Source organism: Bactrocera neohumeralis, chromosome 4 (genome assembly GCF_024586455.1).
Source record: "Bactrocera neohumeralis isolate Rockhampton chromosome 4, APGP_CSIRO_Bneo_wtdbg2-racon-allhic-juicebox.fasta_v2, whole genome shotgun sequence".
In the NCBI taxonomy this organism is placed as follows: Eukaryota; Metazoa; Arthropoda; class Insecta; order Diptera; family Tephritidae; genus Bactrocera; species Bactrocera neohumeralis.
The window spans coordinates 36,065,167-36,087,500 of record NC_065921.1 but is presented as its reverse complement, the minus strand read 5'-3'; the positions used below and the strand labels follow the sequence as shown (position 1 = coordinate 36,087,500).

At 39.6% G+C, this 22,334-nt stretch overlaps 1 protein-coding gene across 3 annotated transcripts in view; it reads right to left on the bottom strand.

The window, feature by feature from the left end:
- Positions 1 to 11,236: 11,236 nt before the first annotated feature.
- LOC126755099 (BTB/POZ domain-containing protein Tiwaz) overlaps positions 11,237 to 22,334 on the bottom strand; it is a 101,785-nt gene continuing 90,687 nt past the window's right edge. For all 3 annotated transcript variants that reach the window (XM_050467433.1, XM_050467432.1, XM_050467434.1), the window contains 3 exons: positions 14,491 to 14,598; positions 13,940 to 14,430; positions 11,237 to 12,602 (listed from right to left, as the gene is read on the bottom strand). In XM_050467433.1, the coding sequence (XP_050323390.1) occupies positions 12,160 to 12,602; positions 13,940 to 14,430; positions 14,491 to 14,585 (1,029 nt within the window). In that variant the 5' untranslated portion in view covers positions 14,586 to 14,598 and the 3' untranslated portion in view covers positions 11,237 to 12,159. The remainder of the gene's footprint in view (positions 12,603 to 13,939; positions 14,431 to 14,490; positions 14,599 to 22,334) is intronic.

Here is a 22,334-nt window from a genome sequence, read left to right as displayed (position 1 = left end):
CTGTAAACCAAGACAGCACTAGCAGAACTGTCAGGGCATCAGACCTAAAACGCCCCATTGTTCCCGTAAGAACTTCAATTCACTTCGACCACAAGCAGAGCGTCGTAAAATTGTTGCAAAAATTTTGCGCTCATTCGAGATTTTTACAACACTTTAGCATACTTGACATCAGCTCACAGCACCGAGCAGCGCAACGCAGCATAACACAGCGCAGCCAAGCACGACGCAGCGCAGGTCAATTCAATTCGCCTAAGTTGCGTACACTTCATTGCGTTTGTTCCAATTTCGTGCTATGTTTTAGTAGATTTAGTGGCTAGTTCTGCTTCTTTCTTTTCTCTGCCAGCCAAATTGTCTTCAGGCGGCCATTTGCGCTCGCTTAAAGTGTTCGCAGCTTTGTCGGTCTCTTTTGATTTCTTCATTTTCTTTATTTCAATTTGCAAGCTGAATTTGGCGACCATTTTCGTCTAGTCGACGACAAAGTTTCACCTCGACGAAGACGGCACGACTTCATAAGGAAATTAAGTGGACACACTCACACACACACCGATCACAGATGCGTAAGTGCGTGTGCAATTGTTGTGTGAGTGCGCTGAAATAGATTCGACATAATCTAATTGTGTAGCGTCGGAGCGTGGCATTGTCTGACGCAATAAGAGCCTGCGGAAACGCACGCACACACATGCGCACGTCCTAAAGTAAGCTGCAAGAATGTCCTTGCTCATACGTGCTGCCAACTATCCGCTCACGTTCATATACATACATATGTATGTGCGTGTAAAATGCTTGCTTCATATGACATACATATTTATATTTGTGTGTGTATAAAAGCGTACAAAAGTAAGTCCGTCGTCGGGACACGCATCAACCGGAAAAAAGCACTCAAGCAAAGTCGCTTTATTATTTTGAAATAAAATTTATATATTTTTAGTGGCAGCCATAAACAAGTGAGTACAAGCACACACACACACACGTACACAAAGGTATGTTGTTACAAAAACAAAACAGCAATAAATAGCTTTGGCAAGAAAAGCACAAACGTGAATGATGGCAGGTCGGAATTTAACGAGAGCCCAACAGCTCCAACAATTTATGTTTGTCCTTATCTGCCGAGCATATATACATATCTACCATTATTCACGTATGTGTGCTTGTGTGATATCTTGTGAGCTTGTTTGTGCGTGAGATGATTGCCGAAAACGCTCCAATTCCGAAAGATGATAGCTGCACTGAGTGGCCCTCGATAAAATGTGCAATCACCAATTCAATATTCGCTTTCGAAAATTGCATGCCTTTCACCTATGTGATCAAATGCGTAGACATACACTTGCATGTACACACATACAACATAGCATCGGCAATAAACGATACAGGGTGTTTCACATATTAGAAATTCATATATTACTAATAACCTAAATGAGATTCACCTCGAAGGTTTCTTATCAAAAACACCGCATTTAAATGATAATGCCACCCTCAGAGAAAAGGCTATTCGTTTAGATCACAGTTTAACCACCAATTTGGAACTGCACTTCGTCGAACATTTATTAGGCTCATATGTTTTTGTGTTTTAAAAAAGCATTCGAATATCCAAATCCGATGTTTTTAATACCATATGCGCTCACCAAAAATTTCCTTCAGTAAATTGAATGCTTTGTTGGAAACAAAGGTCATCCACATTAACATCATTCAGGCATCCCATTGACTGTAACATTTTGACCGGCTTTACTTTTGAAGAAAGAGGTACCAACTTTTCGGTACTTTTTGAGGATGTAAGGTGTCTCAACAATTGCCAGTGGATTATCATCATTCCAAAAGCGACAATTTTGTTTACCAAAGGTGCGTTTCGTCGCTGAACAAAATATGCTTGGGAAAATCGGAATCTATGGCCATCATTGTTTTGGGCCCATTCACTGAACGTGCGATACTCTGCTCTACAGCAGCAAGAGCGTCTGCTATGCGCACCGTACGGCGCCTCTGAGAATGCGCATTAACCACTAGAGTAAACGTGGTGTGAAATCGATTCATGGTTGTTCTTATTACCGATTCTGCTAGGTGATTATGTCGACCGAATATTGGGCGCAGTAGGTCATTCGTTATTCATAAATGTTCACGATTTGCAAACGTTGTTCCGTAATAAGTCTGTTTAATTATTTGTAGTTAAATACTCAGCCCTCGGAATTATAAAAGGTGATCCATTTCAAATGCCGCCAAAATCACGAGTTTCAATTTCAGGTATCAAATAGTCGGTTATCATGACGCGAGAAACCACACCAAACTGTTGTTTATTTGATGAAATGGCAGCTCTTGAATCTCTTCATGTTGCTCTTCGTCCCAAATGCAGAAATTTTGCTTGTTTACATACCCATTGAGCCAAGAATGGGCCTCATCGCTGAAGAAAGTTTGACGGATCTTCTTCGAACTTTTCAAGAGCCCATAGAGCGAAGTGATGTGGCTTGGGAAAGTCAAGCGACTTCAGTTCTCACAATTTTAGTGTGTTTTAAACGATTTTTCTTTAAGTAATTCAGTATTGAAATAAATTTTTCTTCCTTCCAATTAAATATAATTCAGGGCAATCTCTCCATGGTAGAAAGTTCCATCTAATATCAATAAATTGTTATGCTAAGTGAATCCACGAAATGAACCTGAACATACATAGTTTGATGCTCAGAAAAAGTAATCGGCCCCGCTCAAGAGTTTGCTTCTAGTTGAAGCTTTTTAAAAGCTTTCTTCTCTCTTTATGTTTGTTTGTGAGAGTATTCGTTTTAAAATCATCAATTATATAATATATGTATATAAATATCTCATGTCCCTAAAACTTTACCATTAATTTTACTACTAATTGCTCCGTTCATTTTCGGTAATAATATTTTTTTTCTAATTTTAAAATGCAAAAGGTATAGTATACGTGGAATAAACGTCTGACCTGCTCACTATGACAAAGCATTATCTCTGCAAAATAACAAAATATCATATCGCAATAAATAAGTAACATACTAACCACCCTCTATTCGACGATGAACAATACATTTTTATTGCAAGTAAAAGCGCTCCTTTAAACCATCCATAAGTTATAGCCTTATTGATTTGGCGACATTTGGGCCATCAAATATTTGTATGTATAGGTTATAAGCGAGCGATTATATTGAGATACACCTTGCCTAAAAATAATGGCAGATTTTATTTTTACTTTTACTTACGCAGCACTTAATGGTATTTTAATAAAAGGTACGGTTTGGAAGAACATTGTACTTGACGAGAATAAATAATTTTTACAAATTCTAACCAAATAAGTACTAATATGCTACTTATGTAGACAAATATGGAAGGTTGAGCATACCGTTGTTAAGTTTCTCTGCACATTCCTTAAATCTGTCTAGCGAGATTAGGTTTGTTTTAAAGTTTTAATTGATATCATTTGTTTTTGTTGGGTCAAATCGTGAGTTTATTATACCCTGAGTTTAGTTGAAAATGAAGTTTTTAGAACCCAGGAAGACCCTATAAAGTACTGTGCCCAAAGGTGACATTTGAATTTAAACTGCGCGCGTCGAAGGATTTGGAGAATTATTTTTTTTTTTAGGTTCGTAGTACTGTCAGTCACATTTATGTCAAATTTCATGTCAAAATATTAATTAGTGTTTGAAAACGTGTCGTTTTGTGAGCTTTTAAAAGTGAGTTTTTCGTTTTTTGCGATGTCGAAATTTGTTGAGCAAAGAATTTGCATTAAATTTTGTTTACGGAATCAATTTTCTGCTGCGGATACGTTGAGGATAGTGCAGAAAGCCTTTAGTGATGAGGCTATGTCTAAAACAAATGTTTACAAGTGGTATAGTGAGTTTCAAGCCGGCCGTGAACGTGTCGAAGACGAAGAGCGTCCAGGGCGACCATCAACCTCACCGACGAAGCTCACGTTCAACAAATCAAAGATTTGGTGTTGAAAAACCAAGAATTGTTTTTCCACAATTCCGGCCTTTTTAGGCGGATAGCGTTACACAAACGACGCATAACGCTCAAATAATATTCATTGTTGACTGTTTGACCGGTTGGAAGGAATTCATAATGCACAACACCACGATAATCGAAGAAAACAGTCAACATGACCTTGCTTTTTGAGCGACTTTGGCTCGATTTTTTTGGTCTCTGCTCTCTTTTGGCTCGACTGATCTCGTAATTCGTGATCATTTCGCCAAAAACTCAACCCATATCGTTCCGCAACCACCGTATTCACCTGATCTGGCGCCGTGCGACTTCTGGCTGTTCACCAAGCTTAAAAGACCGCTCCGGGGACACCGTTTTTATACGATAGAGGAGATTCAAGCCGCAGCGAAGACGGAACTGAAGGCCATCCCGAAAGTGACTACAACCAGTGTTTCGAAGATTGGAAAATCAGTTGGCATACGTGCATTGCATCGGATGGGGATTACTTGGAAGGGGATGAAATTGATTTGGAAGAATAAATAAAGAATTTTCAAAATAAATACAATGCCACCTTATTGTTTGGGCACAGTAGTATATACTGTATATATGCCTGCTTATCTGTATGCGTGTATACACCCGAAGTAGATTCCTAGTTTCTGATATTTCGACCTGAAAATTTGCACACAACCTTCCCCAATATAAATATATTCACAAAAAGCTGTTATTCAAACTGATCGATCAGAATCAATAGAAAGATCCTTTTGTTCCCCATTGTGATATAAAAGTGCATCTGTGAAGGATATTATAGCTTAGGTACGGCCGCAGTTAAGGGGCACACCTAGTTTGACAACTTAAAAAAAGATCGTTATTTGGGAATTTAAGAAAACTGCTGTATCGATTGCTTTCAAATTTTCAGGGTTTAATTATATAGGGTGATCCATTACGAGGTTTCCTACTTTTTAAAGAAACCACACAGAAACTTCAAATTTAATAAGGTAAGTTTATTATCATTCGAAAGAACATTCTTTAACATTTATTTTTTAAAGATTTTCTCTTTCAAATGTTGGCCACGACTACGTCTCAGATGGTCCATCTGTTGACTCCAATTTTCGATGACTCTTTCGAGCATTTCGACTGATAACTGGCGAATGACACGCGTGATGTTTTGATCCAAGGCCTGAATCGAAACGGAATTGTCCGCATAGACTTTAGACTTTACGACTCCCACGATCTTGGTGGCCAATTGACCGCTCTCTCAATAAATGCATCGATTGATGCGACATGTGGGAATAGACTCCGCCTTGTTGTAACCAAATGTTGCCGAGATCACGAGCTTCAATTGCTGACGTCAAACAGTCGGTTATGTTGACGCGATATCAGTCGCCATCGACAGTTACGTTCTCACCAACATCATTTTTGAAGAAACATGGACCGATGATTCCACCAGCCCATAAACCATTCCAAACCGTTGTGTTTTCTGGATAAATGGCAGCTCTTGAATTCCCTTAAGGTTGCTCTTCGTCCCTATTGCGGTAATTTTGCATGTTTACATACTCATTGAGACAGAATTGACCACATCGCTGAACAAAATTTGGCTCGAAAACATCTGATCTTCTTGGAACTTGCACAAAGCAAGGCGCCAAGTCGCTCCATACGTCAGTCCGAGTTACTGCGAATGGCGCCGAACATTTCATACTGTTGTAATTTGCCATAGTCAAAGCCTGGGAAACACCTTAAGGTGTAAAACGTCAACCATAGGATCGGAATCCAAGCATGTATATACATACATATATGTATATTTATAAATTATACACCGACCGAAATATTCGGCATAAGGTTTATTAAAAAAACGAAAAAAATTATATATAGTATATGGAAATATGGAAGTTGGGGTAGTATCGGCCCGATTTTATTTATTAACTACACTACCATATATTAAAAAGTGTTCTCTGGGTTTCATAAAGGTACCTCACATACAATCCCCAATCATATGAAGTTAAGTAAGTCGCATGCTCGAAAATTCTCGACTATATGGGGCTATGTCAAGTTTTCATATTTTCGCATATTCTCGGAAGTTAGAAAATCGTTGCATAAGGTATGTATATAGGTGCATGGATGATTCATGAATCGGATGATTTGTCTTCGAATTATAACTTCAGCAAATACGAAAATTGCTGTTTCAAAGAAAAAACGTTTAAAAATAAACTGATGAAGCAGATTGAACTGGACAGCTAATCTTTAAATGGCTTTAACTCAAAAAGTATTTGAGATTTCGAATTGAAATATAAGCGTGTTAGTTTTAAAGGTATAAACGCACCACAAATTTAGAGCGACAACATTGCCGTCCCGCCACTCAACCAAGACGAGATGAAAACAGCTCTAAGGCGGCTTAAGAACAACAAAGCCCTAGGGCCGAAGGATTACCGGCGAAGCTGTGTAAAGACGGCGATTGGAATACGAGTGTACTCCCTATCCGCATGAAGGGAGATCCAGCAATCCGCGAACTATCGCGGATCAGTCTTCTGTTTAAGACTTAAGCCCGTTGTAAATTAACTGATTGGTTCTCATCAGTGTGGCTTTAGACCTGGCAAATTCACCATAGACCAAATTTTCACAATACGTAAAATCCTGTAGAAGACTCTTGACAAACGGCACTGATAGGAGCTGCCTATTCAACACCATGTCTAAATTTGGTATCCCTGCGAAACGAGATTCTCTCTCGTGTGTCCTTTTCAATATAATGCTAGAAAAAGTAAAACGTGCCGCTAATCTGAACTGCAGTGGCACTGCCTACTCTAAAAGTGCAATGCTCTTGGGTACGCAGATAATATTGATGTAAGTCGTATTTCACTAAGGCCGTCGTGCTTTATCCCGAACGAATTGTAGTCAAAAGGGACAAGGCTTTAGCCATAAGGCGGATGAGGCAAAACTTCTCATTGGCTATTTTCCACTAGTTTTTAACTGGTATTTTAAGACGAGGCCAAGCATTGTGATGAAAATTATTGCTTCGTGCCTTGTTGCTAATTCCGGGTGTTTTTCGACAATCGATCGGGGCAAACTCCTCGATGTGATGAGTTATTGTCTGTAACATTCCCTGTTAATGGTTTCTTCCGGTTTCAGAACACAGCACCCTCTTCTGATCCGCCCAAATAAAGAGTGCTACCTTGGTGTCATGAATATTCGGCTATGTCGTTGATTGGGCTGGAGGTCCTAATTTCTCAAATAGTGTAAATAATGTAAAGTTGCCTTAATGGATCCATTTTTAGTCACCAGTCACAATCCGATGTAAAAACAATTTCTTTTTGTAGCGTTAAAGCGGTATTTCTGACTTCTTCTTTCAACATTTCTTAGAATGAACTCATATTACAACCCTTTTTTTTAAATGTATGCTTTTAAACGATTTGAAATGGATGGTTGAGTGACACTCAAATAATCTGCGAGCTCTTCTTGCATTTGCCAATACTTTCTATCTTCAAACTTTTTTGACATCCACTAAAAGAGGATGACTTTCGGCTAAGTTTTTCTTCATACTAAAGTAATGGAGAACATCCCGCAAGAACACTTTTTCAGGCACAAAGTTCAACGTTTTAAAATGCAAAAAGTATTTTTTGTTTACACTTCAAAAGAAAGAAATACTCTAAAAAACGCAAAAGGATAGAGGTATAATTTTGGAAGAGAGGAATAATGCTCAAGTTCTCTTGTTAAACTACACGAGTATAGTTCTAGTGTCAATAGTTAATTCAGGAAATACTCAGAGAAATCAATCGCTGACTAAAACGCTTTCATTACATTCGAAACTTCAGGTGTGAGTCATTTGCATAGCTTGAGTAATTCGTCTGAGGGCATTAATTTTAATTTATAAGAAATATCAGTTATTATCGTTTAGTTTAGGAAATGAATAATGGCATGAAATGAATAATTTCGACTTGGAAACCTGACAAATATCTCGTGCCTTTAGTGTAAATTCATTAAAATTGGATGCCAGTTATAAGTGTTACTAAAGAGCGATAGTGCCTCACTCACTGTATTGCCTTATTTTCTAAAGCTGCCAAGTTATTTAAATAACCATCGCTAAGTATTCATTCCCTTTTTAACTAGCAACAATAAATTCACATACACATCTACACCGAAAATCTTTCTACTGCAACAACTAACCACAAATGCACAAAAATACCATATTAATTAAATTAAAAATCTCTAAAGGCATCTACCTCTATCAAATTTTTTTCCACAATCTATTTAATGCACAAAAATAAATTGTCACATCCGGGAACTGTGTGTAGAAAACCATAGACCGCCCTGTGTTTTATACAAATTATATTGCAACTATTGGCCGTTAGGTGCCGCAAAGGAGAATTCAAAGATTGACACAATTTTATGCCTGAACCAGAAGTTTTTGTAATGATTCCTTTGAGACAGGCTGTAGTTTAAAGGAACTAGAACTGGGAGCATGTCTAGGCTATAGTTGGCCAAAATGTTAAATAAACTTGATTTAACTCTGGTAGGTTTGATATGGGTTTACAAGCCGGAAAAATCTCACTTGAACAAATCATTTCCCTCGTCATTCCCTCCCAACCAAACTTTGGGAAAAAACTAGAACAGCGGCCTGAAATTTATATAGGGTTAAAATCTGATATCTGGCAGAGAAAAATAGTTTTGTTCACACAACAATTAGAACTATTCAGGCTAGGTATAAAGTTATATTTTATTTTATACGGGCTGTAAAGTCCTTAGCCCAACAATTTGGCATATACAATTTGTTATAATGTTGTCGAAAGGCAGCTGTACTCGCGCCTTTATATCTGTAAATACGTAATAAGATTATGAATTATGCCATTATGACTCACTCCAAACTCATTTGTTGTTATTTGGTTCAAGAGTTAATTTTTTTTTAGTTTTGCTCACCTCTGAACTAAATAATTGCGTGACCAAGATAATTATATGATAACAATTTTAGGTGAAATCTCATATCTCAACAAATCTCATACTCCTTCTTTACTGGCGTAGACACCGCTTACGCGGTTATAGCCGAGTTATAAACAGCGCGTCAGTCGCTTGTTTCTTTTGCTGTTTAGTGAAAAATTCAAAGATACAAAAGGCAGTCAGGTTCTGATCTGATCTCTCCAACAGAGTGGAGCTCTTCCGATTCCACTGCTGCCACCGGCGGTAACTGGTACTGAATCGACCAACTTCAAAGCTGGAGTGTTCTCTTCCATCCGCACAACAAAACAGCCAACGCAGCTGCTACTTCTAATTCGCTGAACTACAAGGTATGTTCCAAAGTAAACAGGACTTCAATTTATTTTATTCAAAACAGTCTCCTTCTGCTTCAATACTACCTTTTGCACGGTCCAAAAGCATGTCGAACGAGTGTTTTAGCTCGTTGGCCGCTTTGGCCGCCAGTATGCCGGCGCAATCCCTTTGAATGGCCTCTAAGTCTGCATAACGCTTTCTTTTCATGGGCAAATGTGTTTTTCCGAAAAGGAAGAAGTCGCGCGGTGCCATATCAGGTGAATACGGGGAGTGGTTAATAGTTAAAATGTGATTTTTGGTCAATAATCGTCCTTCGAATGTTGTTTTTTTGAACAATTTTTGGTCGTCAGTCAATTTGGCCGGAACAAACCGTGCACACGTCTTTCGTAAGCCCAAATGTTCGGTCAAAATGCAATAAATCGATGTTTTGGAAATGTTCCATTCCATTTCCATGAATTTCAATGATGATTTAGGCTGAGTTTTGATGAACTCACAGTTCGATGGAATTTCCGGTGATCACGGATTTTGATCGTCATTTATGTCCTCACGACCACTTTCAAATCGTTGAGACCACACTTGCACTCTGCTACGGGATATGAAATCATCGCCATAAACTTGTTTCATCAATTGAAACGTTTCGGTAAAAGTTACCAATTTTAAAACTAAATTTAATGTTGTCGCTTTGTTCGAAGCACATTTTGACACGTATAATACAAACCTACTGACACCTAAATTGTCATGAAATTATCATTGGACAATCGATAAAGTTAGCAGATTCTAACGCACCAGTCGACATATAGATTCAAAAAAATTTGTTTACTTTGGAATGCACCTTGTATGTCAAAGTCACCGTATACCTCGTGCAGTTCATCGTACATTTGCGATACTTGCCGTTGCCAATGCGCAAATGACCATAACTCTTCCACAAAACTATTCTCTCAAACACTCTTAAGGCCGACTCATCAGATGATGTCATTGTCCGTGTCTCCGCACCATATAGCAGGACGGGAATGATGAGGGACTTATAGAGTGTGGTCTTTGTTCATTGGGAGCGGACTTTACTTCTCAATTGCATACACAGTCCGATGTAGCACCTATTGGTAAGAGTAATTCTGCGTTGGATTTCAAAGCTGTTTTTGTTGTTGGTGTTGACCGGTAGACAAAATTGTCAACGACTTCAAAGTTATGACTGTCAAAAGTGATGTGTGAAAGGCGCGTTAGTTATGGTCAATGAAGACAATATCATCGGCATACGCCAGCAGCTTCTCTATTTAGCTTTACAGAACATTTTTTTTAAATGTGGCATTATAATAATTAATTGATAAAATTGGGTCGATATCACCCCAACTCCCACATAGTACCATAGACTTGGCGTAGCCCCACAGGAAATAGTTTAACGGCGTCAAATCGCACGACCGAGGCGGCCAATTGACTGGGCCATCTCGTAGGATAACACCTTCACCAAACTTGGTTTTCAATAAATCGATTGTGACATTCGCTGTGTGGCTTGTAGCGCCGTCCTGTTAGAACCACATATTGTCCATGTCCATATCATCCAATTCGGGACAAAAATATTCGGTTATCACTGAGCGGTAGCGTTTCGAATTCACAGTAACGTGCCGGCCTTGATCATCACGGAAGAGATACGGCCCTATGACGCCGCCGGTCCATAAACCGCACCAAACCGTAATTTTTTCGGGATGCAATGGTGACTCATGGAGTACATACGAATGTACTTTCACAGGAAAAAATAATTTCATTGATATCCCAAATCGTTTTTCTTTTATTAAAAAAAAAAACTTTTGTAGCGCTCTTATTGAAAAACCCGCTTTTAAAGTTGAGGCCACTGACTTCGAATTTCAGTAGTAAAGTTTCAACTTAATGTTGGATCGTATATCTTTCCATGATGAAATGGCAAACCTTACTGACGAGAAATGTCAAGAGAGCGGCAAGAATATGGCGTCGTTTGTTGTCCCTATCGATCTACTTTTGTAGTGCCCTATTGAAAAACCCTATATTTTACTTACTCTTTGCATCCATTAAAAGTTGCCCAATTGAAAGCCAAAAGTACGAGTATTTCCATTTAATGTCATTAATTTTACATAATTAATTTATTGAGTACCACGTTTCAAAACATCTAATGTGATGTATGTATGTCTATTTATGTATGTATATATGAGCGTTGATTTTATTTATTCCAATACTTTATGTCTGTATTGTAGTATTTAATTTTCTGTAAAAGTTACATTCATAAAACGTTTAATGCAAATGCAACACACACATACACACAAAGAAGTGCATGCACGCGTGTACATAAGTTCATCGACCTTCATTTGACTCCTTCTACAAAATCTCTTCATGTAAATGCTAAAATCGGATTTCTAAAAACTTTGTCTTAAGATTAAATTAACGGAAGTTCCAGCAGCGTTCAGTGTAAACAATATCTCAATAATTTTACGTTTTAAGCTAAAATTGTACAATAAATCAATTCGCCAAGCAAATCAGTGCGTTCAACATGTTTTCGTCTAAACTAAATTTTGTCAAATTAAAAAAGTTAGAACAATAAATTATTTTTGTATTTCATTCAATTAACTCTAGGAGCTTAAAACACTAATTAATTAATTTAGTTACATTGAGTATACGCATACATATGTATTGCAAATCCTTAGACTACGAGCTAATTAAAAATGCATGGCATATTGCATCATCTTCGCCAACAAACGCACCTCACACCTCACACACACACTCGCATGCGCGATGGCGTGCGAATGCGCTGTGTGCGAGCGTCGCCTTTAAAAATGTCTCACATTGAACTTTCATCTTAATTTTCTACATATTCACTGCAGATGCCATACTTTTCCTTGAAATTACTTTATTTGCTTGATTCTCCTCAAGAATTATTTCAATATTTCAATTTGATTTTTGTCGCTAAAAATTCCTTAAAGTTTAAACAATTACTTTAACGTAAATAAATTGCCATCCAGAGGACTATCACATTGGAATGCGGCGCACCAGCAGATACTCGGAGAACTGTTGCCCCTCTACGCCGCCGCCGGTGCTCGCCTCGATGGTGAAGCCGGCATTAAGCAGGCGTGTCAGCACCTGCACCGAATTCAATTTGCAGTAGCCGTTCAATGGAAAGCGTATGATTTGCCGCCAATCGCCCTGGTTCCACGACACGCCACTGCGGCTGGTCTGTGTGCCCTGATTGGCTTCGGGAAAGACTTCGTCGAGTAGTGAGCGCTCGGCGGAGAGCATGATGCGCTCACCCAAGTCGGGTGATATATGCAATGCGACCACTTCGTAATTATATTCCGGGGAGGAGTTGGTGCGCGGGCTGCTTTTGATGCGTGCCGGTGGTGTTGGTGGCGCCACTAGATAATTGCCATTGCGTACACGATCCTTGCGCATGCTCTCCAATTGTTTGATCATCGCTGCAAGTGAGTGGATGCATACAAGAATTTTAGAATTATGTAATATTTTTAAAATTGTACAGTTACGTATGTAAAATTAATACATTATTTTGTAAAATGGAGATGGTACTCTTTACAAGAGTGTACCCGATCCCGACATGAAAACGCGAAAGGCTCAATGGGGTTCAGTTAACAATTGAGGAGTAGCTGAGCGTAATTTTGGACAAACAAAGTGCTGGGGAAACTCAATGTGGAAGGGAGGGTGAAAAAACCTAGCGCTGACCTTCATGCTTGTAAGCATGCTAAGAGCCTATAGCCTGGTCGCAAGCATTAACGTTAGACAACGGTCGTCAATCCAATTTTGCCTTACCGTGCTTTAGTGTGGTGTCAGCAAAATATCATACAGTTTACCGAATAAGGTAAGCGAATACAGCAGCTCGCTATTAAACTGCTAAGACAGTTAACAATTCAGAAAAGAACTCAATGTAAAATGAAATTTCCGAAATGGTTGGCAGCCGATGAGGGGAAATAGAATGTTATAAGGATATACAGGATCGCCAGGCTCAAGTACGAGAGCTCCGAAGAAAAACACACATGCTTTTTACCCACACGGTCATAGAAGACTGCGAGACTGTTGTTGCCCTAAAGATAGGTCACAACTTACTGGCATCGGATGAAAGCCGGATGGGCATATGTAAGGATGGCACATAAATAAATAGCAGAGAAGTAGGCAGTAGCCTTGAACACCTCGATTTCATCCCCACCTCTGTCCAGCCTTTCTAGAGTTTGTCTTAGATGTCTAGGAGTTTCAAAGTTTAAGGTATTAGATCTAGTATACAAATTAGATATCAAGTCTACCTTAAACTTCACAAAATCGTTCACACCAAGCTCAGTACTACTATGATTTGCAATAATTCCACATTTTCTAGTTACTTATTTATGTTGGCTCTCTCTGAGGGGACTATACTATGCCTCCGAAGTGTATACCCATGAAAGCGATAACTGGAGAACGATTTGAGGTGTTATATATTAATAAAAAACGATATGGATCCGGCTGGAAACCCCAAAACAGAAGAACTTTACAAAAAGCTTAAGCTTGAGCTCATCAATTAAGCAACGAATTTTAAATTTGACACATGAGTTCGCAGTGGAAGGGAGCATATACGACTTAAAATAGTTTATAATTTCACTTATGAAAGAATATTGAATTGCAATGCAATTTCTTTCATAAAAATTTTTTGTAGGCACCCGCCTTCTTATACAATCCCCTAGAGCAGCCAATGGTTGTTTACTCCCAATCTAGACCTTTCTCGCTTATATTATATAAAGACAGATATTACTAGCTTATGTTTACTTACGTTCCACCTCAAAGTAACGTGCCTCCTCGAGCAGCAATTCGAGATCGGGAAAATCCTCGGCAATCAAAAGTCTTGAGTTTCTCATGAAGTTCAGTACGTGTCGGAACATGCCCCCATCACGATCAATGAAATAGTGCTGTTTCAGCGAGTCCAACACAATGGGTATGGTGCCGTTGAAGAGCTTTGCCAACTTTGAGTCCGGATACTTGGTGAGCGTTTCCAATGAGCTGGTGTAAATCGTGCCACCCACATCGATATGTACGGGTGCCGTGTATCGCGAGGCAGCTGCTACGCATGGTATGCCGGTGATGGGCTTGTGATTGGCATGCAAATAGGAACTGGCGCTGGCGGCAGACGTGCTACCAGGAGCGCTGGATGCTCCGCCACCCACGCTGGTCGGCAAACCAATTGGGGGCACCGATGAGCTGGCTGGCGGTGTAGGCGTGGGGGAGGAGGAATTCGAGATCGTCGGTGAGACAGTGGGTGAGGCGCTGCAAGGTAAAGAATTAAATATAGTCTGTTGCCGCGAATATGTATCTGTCGAAGCTTACCTTATTTTAATGTCGCCTCTGGCAAAGATACGCCCCGTCGATGACAGATCGCGGGGTTCGAGGGATTTTGTATCTCTTTCGCGTTCGCGGTCCATATCGCATTTTTTTCTGCAAAGATAAGAAAAGTGTAAAAATTGTATTATATTTTTTGAGAAAACTGTACAGTTCTTTTAACGAATAATGGTTCAATGTGCACAAATTCAATCGCTGCTCTCTTTGTTAAACTATTTCGCTCAACCTTAACGAAATGAACTACCTATTGTACAAGTATTTCGAAAAGTGAGTTTTGTTGTAGTTTTAGCCTTAAAACTTACAAAACTGATTGGCGCTCTATTCACATGCGATTTGACATATTTTACTTCTTTTACGACCGCGCCACCACACCAACTCGCGCACACTTCAAGATTCAATCCTTTTCTCTTACCACACACTCCCGCCTTGCGGCATTGGCGCGTAGGTTCTGCGCGTTAAGCTCGTTCGCTGAAGAAAATGCCGCAGTGCCTGCAGCTGCAGTACCGGCAGCGGCGTGTAACAATAACAATAACGCAAATATACGAACACAACAACACTGTGTGGGTTACAGTGTGATGCCACAGCGCTCCATTTTTCGCCTCGTCTACCATATGTAACTGCCGCTCACGAGGTCTTCGTGTATTCCTTTGAGCTATAAGAGGTTTGGGTCACCATTTTATTCGGTTTATTTTGTTAGCGCATAAAAGCTTAACTTTTTAGCTTTGATTTTTTGTCTACGCTGAAAGTTATGTAAATCTTTTACAGTCAACACAGTGTGGCACATGCAACAAGTATTCAAAATAAGAGTAAGAGTGCGCGATTTCCAGTCGGTGCGTCGTGTGTTGAAATGCTCGCTCAATACCATGATGGGTTGATAATAAAGAAAACGCTCTGAAAGGATTCGCTCTTTTCAGTCAAGGTCAGCTTTTGAGACAAAAATGAACAGGGTATATTAAGTTTGTCACGCAGTTTGTAACACGCAGAAGGAAATGTCAGAGACCCTAAATATATATATACATATATAAATGATCAGGATGACGAGATGAGTTGAAATTCTTCTTCTTGTCTGTGCAAGCTCTAACTTGAGTAATCGTCATGAAACTTTGTACACGTGTCCTTGTTCGAATCGTAAAGGCGAGTGATATTCCAACCCATTCAAGCTCCTCTTGGCACCTCTTGCAACAGCGTGAAAATAGGTAAAATCGAATAAAATCGCTGAATTTATACCTCATATATCGGCCAATATGTGAGATCTCTTAATTAAGTTGGGGGTATATTATAACCTAAAAATATACCAAATTTGATTGTAATCCATACACAATTTCGTGGAATTCTTACGCAACATATTGGATATGAAGTTTTGCCAACACCTGAAGGTATTTCCCCGACTTTGAGCCGTACAAATTGCAAAGAGTGTGAAATGTTCGATTATACCTGAACCTAACCCTTGCATACTTGTTATATTTACAAATATTAAGTTATTGCAGTCGATTGAAATGAAAAGAGGAACAAAATTTTAGCGAAAATAAACTCATAAACTACGAAGCAAACACACAATATTCAAATGGCGAAATCAGTTGAAAAAGTTTGCCAAACTCAAAAGAAAACTGAAGCAAATGCCTGCAGCTGAATTTATAGTTGTTGTTGTTATTTCGAGTCAAAGATTGCATCCGTTTAGCTGCGAAGGTATGTGTGTGTGACCAAAGGGAAAATGGCGCACGAGTGTTGCCAAACATGATCGCCGAGAGTGTGCGCGTATGTGGGGTTATGTGGAAATATATGAGAACATATAGTACTATGTATGACTTACAGACAGCGACAAGGTTGTTTCCCGCACTAAAACAAAGCAAAGAAATAGGATGGGTTAAATATGAGAGGCATCGAACGTTAGATATTCTCGAAAATTGCAAATATATAAAGGGTGTTAAAGGACTGCTCTTCAATCTCTTTAAGTTGCTCTTTGCGTCGATTTTGCTTGTCTACATACCCATTGAGCTAAGAATGGACCTCGTCGCTGAAAAAATTTGCCTCGAAAATATTGGAACTTCTAAGAACTTTTCAAGAGCCCATAGAGCATAGCAATGTCGTTTGGGAGGGTCGAGCGGCTTCAGTTCTTGCACAAGCTGTGTTTTGTATGCTTTCAATTTAGGATCACAACGTAAAATGAGCCAAGTCTTTCCTTACGTCAGTGCGAGTTGCTGCGAACGGCTCCGAATCGACACTCCACGGTCTTCGTATACACTCTCAGTTACGACAGCTATACGTAGGTTGCTATATATATTTCTGGCCTAATAATGTAAATAGGCATATTTATCAACGAAACTGGTTATTTTTTCTTTTTTTTTGTCGATTGCTATTATCCATGATTCGTCACCTGTGACGATCTTATAAACGTCTTTTGAAGCACCGCGATCGTATTTTTTCAGCATTTCTTTACACCAATCCACTCGAGCCTTTTTTTAAGCGATTGCCAAATTGTGCGGGATCCAACGAGAACAAACCTCTTTTACGGCCAGGTGTTCATGCAATATCGGATGTATGCTGGTGGGAGAAATGCATAGGCATGCCTCTATCTGAAGGTATGTTACATGACGGTCTTGCATTATCAGTTCACGTACGGCATCGATGTTTTCTGGCACAACGGCTGTTTTTGGACGACCTTCACGGAATTCGTCTTTGAGCGAGCGTCGGCCACTATTGAATTCGTTGTAGCAGTTTTTCACAGTGCTATAGAATGGCTCAAAATGTCAAACTTTCCAATGGAAATGTCAGATTGCACCTGACAACACTTAGTGTTGCCCTAGGCCAGAATATATATAGCAGCCCTCGTATTTTCTTCACCTTCGGGCAGGACGTGGGTGAAGATGGGTGATGGTGTTGCGAATAGTACGCTCAGTAGGTAGGTTATGTTAATAATAAGTTGAACGAAATACACGAAACACGCGAAACACATTCTTTACAGAATGTGAATCTTCTCAATAAAGTGGAACGGTTTGCAAACGTTGTTCATTTCCATGATGAAATGCCAAACAATACTGAACAAAACTAACATGACAGCTTAACACAAAAAGGGCTTCTGGAAAAAGCCCCTCTACTTGGATAACTCGTTATTCAAATGTCAAAACAGTCGATACAGTATTTTTTTTATTTTTTATTCCCAGAAATAAACGTTTTTTAGGCTATCACACTAGATGTCTCCTTAATAAGCGAGGGCAAAAAATATTAATTCAGATCAAAATTTCCTGAAGATATAATCTGGTACGAGTATAATCTTAAACATTCGCTATTTGATTTCATAAGTACTATAGTACAGCACGGCATTTAGCCATCTGTATACACCGCCACGCATAATTAAGTAAACCACCAAAAATCGTTTGGCTGCCAGAAAACTAGAGCAGTTGCAACAAGATGTTGATGTGACTTCAAAGCTGCTCTCACCATTTTGATATGCTACACTGTTGCTGAAGGCAGTAGCGAGCTAAACATCATTGCGCCAAAGCGAGGGCTTGCAGCTTTGCATTAATCCATATGTAGCTATCCTTTTCTCTATGTTTCTTTTCTCCTGGAGCACAAAATAATATTTCATCGTGACGAAAAATGTGGCAAGCTTAAAATTCCTGCAGGCTCTTTAGCCGGAATTAGTGCCACACATAGAAGGGTGCATTTTCAACGGTACCCAAGTACATGCCACACAGCCACACGCATATGAAGTTGCATGTAAATAGAAGAAAGTATACAACCGCTGATTTGGGCACTAAGCTCTGAGAGAGCTGCAACTTGAAGTTTTTCGAAAGTCATATAACCTACAAGAGCTCTGAGCTCACAGTTTACATTGTTTCACAGTGGACCGTTCAAATAAAAACAAGAATTCGATAAGCTGTGTCTACATGCTCTTAAAGCCGACGCGTTAGTGAAACAATTAGAGCAATTAGAATCGAAGTTGAGTATTTTGGCTTCGACTAGCAACTGAAGTTTCCTTCGTAAGTAGCTGGCACAGCAAGCAGCTTCAGCAGCGCCTGTTCAATTAGCAGTAAGATATCTGAAACAACAACAACAGCCAATAACATAAACTCTCCGAATGCTGCCTGTGGCGTTGTGTGTGTAATCCTTGTGGCAACGTAAGTAGGAATGAGCCTTTATCCGTGTACTCTTCCGTTCATGCCTCCCCAGTGGAACGCTTCGAGTCACAAAAAAGAGAAAACTTTTCTTTCCTCTATATTTGTTTGTGTTTACATACAAGTATATGTGTTTGTATTTGTATTTAAAAGATATTGCATGTGCATACTCGCCAATGGGGATGTGTTCTTGTGCCGGTGTAGGTGTGCATGTGCAAACATCTGTATCTTAGCATACGTAGGAAAGTTTTTCAGGCATAAACCTTATCTCAATTTTAAACCGCCCTCAGAGGTTTTGTGCTTTACTTCGGCTCAACTGAAGCCAAAACCACACTACACTAAGAATGCCACACATATGTAAAATCCCATAAGCAAATGCACAGACACACACACACGCACCAATTCGCTTTAATATCAACAAAAGCCAGCTACGACTCAATGAAGGCAATCATGGCTAGGGAGTGAGAGATAAAACAAATGAAAAGTACCTACAAGCGGATTTGTTTGAAATAACATGTATGTTAATGTGTATAGCTACCCTGTGAGAAAATCTGACTTGTACAAACAATTTGGTAGTCGACATCACGGATATGTGTATTAATATGTAGTACCCAAGAATCTAAGCAATTACAGATTTAATAAATGTTATCAGACTTTTTTGAGCAGTTGAAATGAAAATCAGATCATTTTTTCCAAAAAGTTCCGCAAGGCTTAAAATAGAGCAGGTTCTTGCTGATCTCAGTGAATTTAACTTAAGCAGAAATTATCAGTGATTAATTAAATGACAACTTCCGTCGTTGCTTGATTCTCAGCATGCCTTACATATCCGCTAATAATAGAGCAGACTATGTCAGAATCGTCCTACCACTTAATAGATATAGATAAGATGACGCTAAAATACATTGTCGATTTAACAGAAAGTCCAAATTTCCCAGCTGGGTATTTGTTGCGCTGCTTCCGGTGCCTAACTTAACAATACGGCGCTTGCAGCTTGATATTCTTATGAAATATCGTTTGTCCTCCCACAATAATCAAAATATCAAGTTCATAGTGCAGGCAAGGCGACAGAATAAAACAGTGCATAAACGGCGAATGAAGTTAAAATAGGGAGGAGGGCGGAAAAGTAGACGCAGCGTCTCGTTGTCGCTGAAGCAGAAAAACTGCACTGAGAAATTATCGCTCGAAGGCGCAACGAGGTAGCGAATATACTGGAAGGCTCGGAACAGTGGACGCAGAACGACTATATACATATGTATTTTTATTAAATATGAGAAGAAAAATTCTATTAGGTCATCGTTACTAAAAGAGTTGACGACAATGCTCGAGCCTATAAAAAGCATTGTGTATTTGGTACACATTCAAGCTCCATTTCATTTACAAAAGTACCCGAAAAACTTTCGGTAATGATACAAAATGAGTCTTTAGAACTAAAGCTTAACAAACAACGCTCTTTTATTTAGTGTTTTATGAAATACCGTTATTTTTTTTTTTTTCTTTGAATTGAATATTCATACCCTGGACAGTATTTAGATAGTTTGCCATGAAGTTTGAAACACACTTCTAACACATAAGGGAACGTCGGTGACCCTTTAAAATGTACAAGTATATGTATATAAACGATCAGAATGATGAGCTGAGTCGAGTCTGTTTGAATGAACGCGAACTTGTCCCTCAGATTTTGAGATATTTATCTGAAATTTTGAACACGCCCGTTTCTCCCAAAGAAGTCGTTGTGTTTTAACGTGAGTACCTGCTGCCAACGGCCATACCCCACGGTACTTAAAGGCATATAGATCAAAACAATGCTTTGATCAGAACCTCAACTAATACTTTCAAAAAGCTTGCAAGCGGCATGCTTTATTTGGTTCCATTTGGTGAGATGGAAAGGACACCTTTTCCGCCTTGGTCGTGTTCGAGGCCGACCTAAAACTTCTGCCATGCTGAACAAACTGAACAAACAACTACTTATCCTTATCCTTATCTTTTTATATGACGAATTTCATAACGAAATTTGGCAAGTCATCACCATAATCTTCGGAGAAATTTTTGAGATCGATCTACTAAATCATATGTATACTTGACATAAAAACTGACCGATCAAAATCCAGACATTGTATAGAAAACTTTTTTTATTTGATGAGATGTCTTCAAAAAATTTGGCATAGATTATTATCCAATGCATCGCTGTAATCTCAGGACATATTGTTGAGATCGGACCACTTTATCTTATAGCTGTCATACAAGCTTACCTATCAAAATCAAGCTAAAGACCTTTTGACACCCTTTTGCTGTTATGAGAAATGTATCTGCCAAGGGTATTATAGCTTCGGTGCAGCCGAAGTTAACGCGCACTCGATACACTGTGCGGCTTTCGAGAATTTGAAAATAAAAGCAGTAAATCACCCGCTACATGCAGAGTAAGGCATCTTTCCATATCGCATACTCACTACTCATTTGAGTAAAACTTTGAACTCATATGGATCTCTCTACACATAAGCACACATGTTTACACATACGAGAGTATGCACTTCCCCTTAAAGTTCTAAACGCTTTGCTTGAAACGTTACGAAAGTTTTCCTTCTCCTCTCATTTTTTGCAAAATATCCGAACTAATAGACGTACACTGCAACTCCCACTGCCCCAGTGCAACAGCGCCATCAGCAACTCCACCCAAGCATAAGCCACCAACAGCACTAACAGCGACTAAAGATTATACTCATACAAACAGAGGCGAGTATAGACTAGATGAAGACACACCAGAGAATTGCACCGAAGGCAATATGGGAAACAAAAACACAAAAAAGAAGATAGCATAAAACGAGAAAAGCGAGCGGAAGAATCTAAAGCTGGGCAAATCGATGAGGTGGACGATGATGACGACGCCGACAACGCCGACGACTACAACAACGCTGACGACGACTGCGATAGCGTTGTCGGATGTGAAACAAAACAAAACAAAACAAAAATATTTGGAAAACTAAAATAACAACAATAACAATGGCGAAAGCAACAGCAATGTTTACCAAAAACGAATGCGAAAGAAGCACACAAATCAAAAACTCCTTGGGGCCAAGTTAAGAAAAATTCATCGCCTACGGACATTTGGATGGGTTTCGTTTCATTTGGGTTGATTCTGGTTTCATTGCGTTACCGCTTCTTCGCACAAACACATGCTAGCACATACGACGGATAGGTCCGTCCGTTTGCCAAGCGCTCACAGCGCAAGTACTTGGTGCTGGTCTGAGTCCAGGGTCGAGGTGGTTCGGTGTTTGCCTCTTTTTGTTTGGTTGGTAAGATGTTTGTGCGGTGGCTTGTTGTTATTGTTGCAGTGTTGCCTTTTGGACTGAATTAAATCACAACGCTGATGAGATGGCAAATGAAAAACTTTGGCCTGTGCGCGCTGCGACACGGCGGCAATCCGAGGTAGACGAGGTGGGACGACGTCGCAGAGGCAAGAGCGCAGTGGAACAGCAATATGTGGAGGCAAACAATGCTTAGAGCCAAAAGGCGATAACGACACTGAGCAAGGACTCGGATGACAATAATGGTGACGGCAAAGGCGGCGCACACGATTGGGCCGGTGATGGTGGCGATGGTGACGGTGGTGACGGTGGGGAGTGACTTCGCTAACTGGCTGTTGGGTTAGTAAGAGGATGGCCGCGAGCAATGAAGGATGCATGGCAGTATGGTTGAATGATTCGTAGGGATGATGGTGGA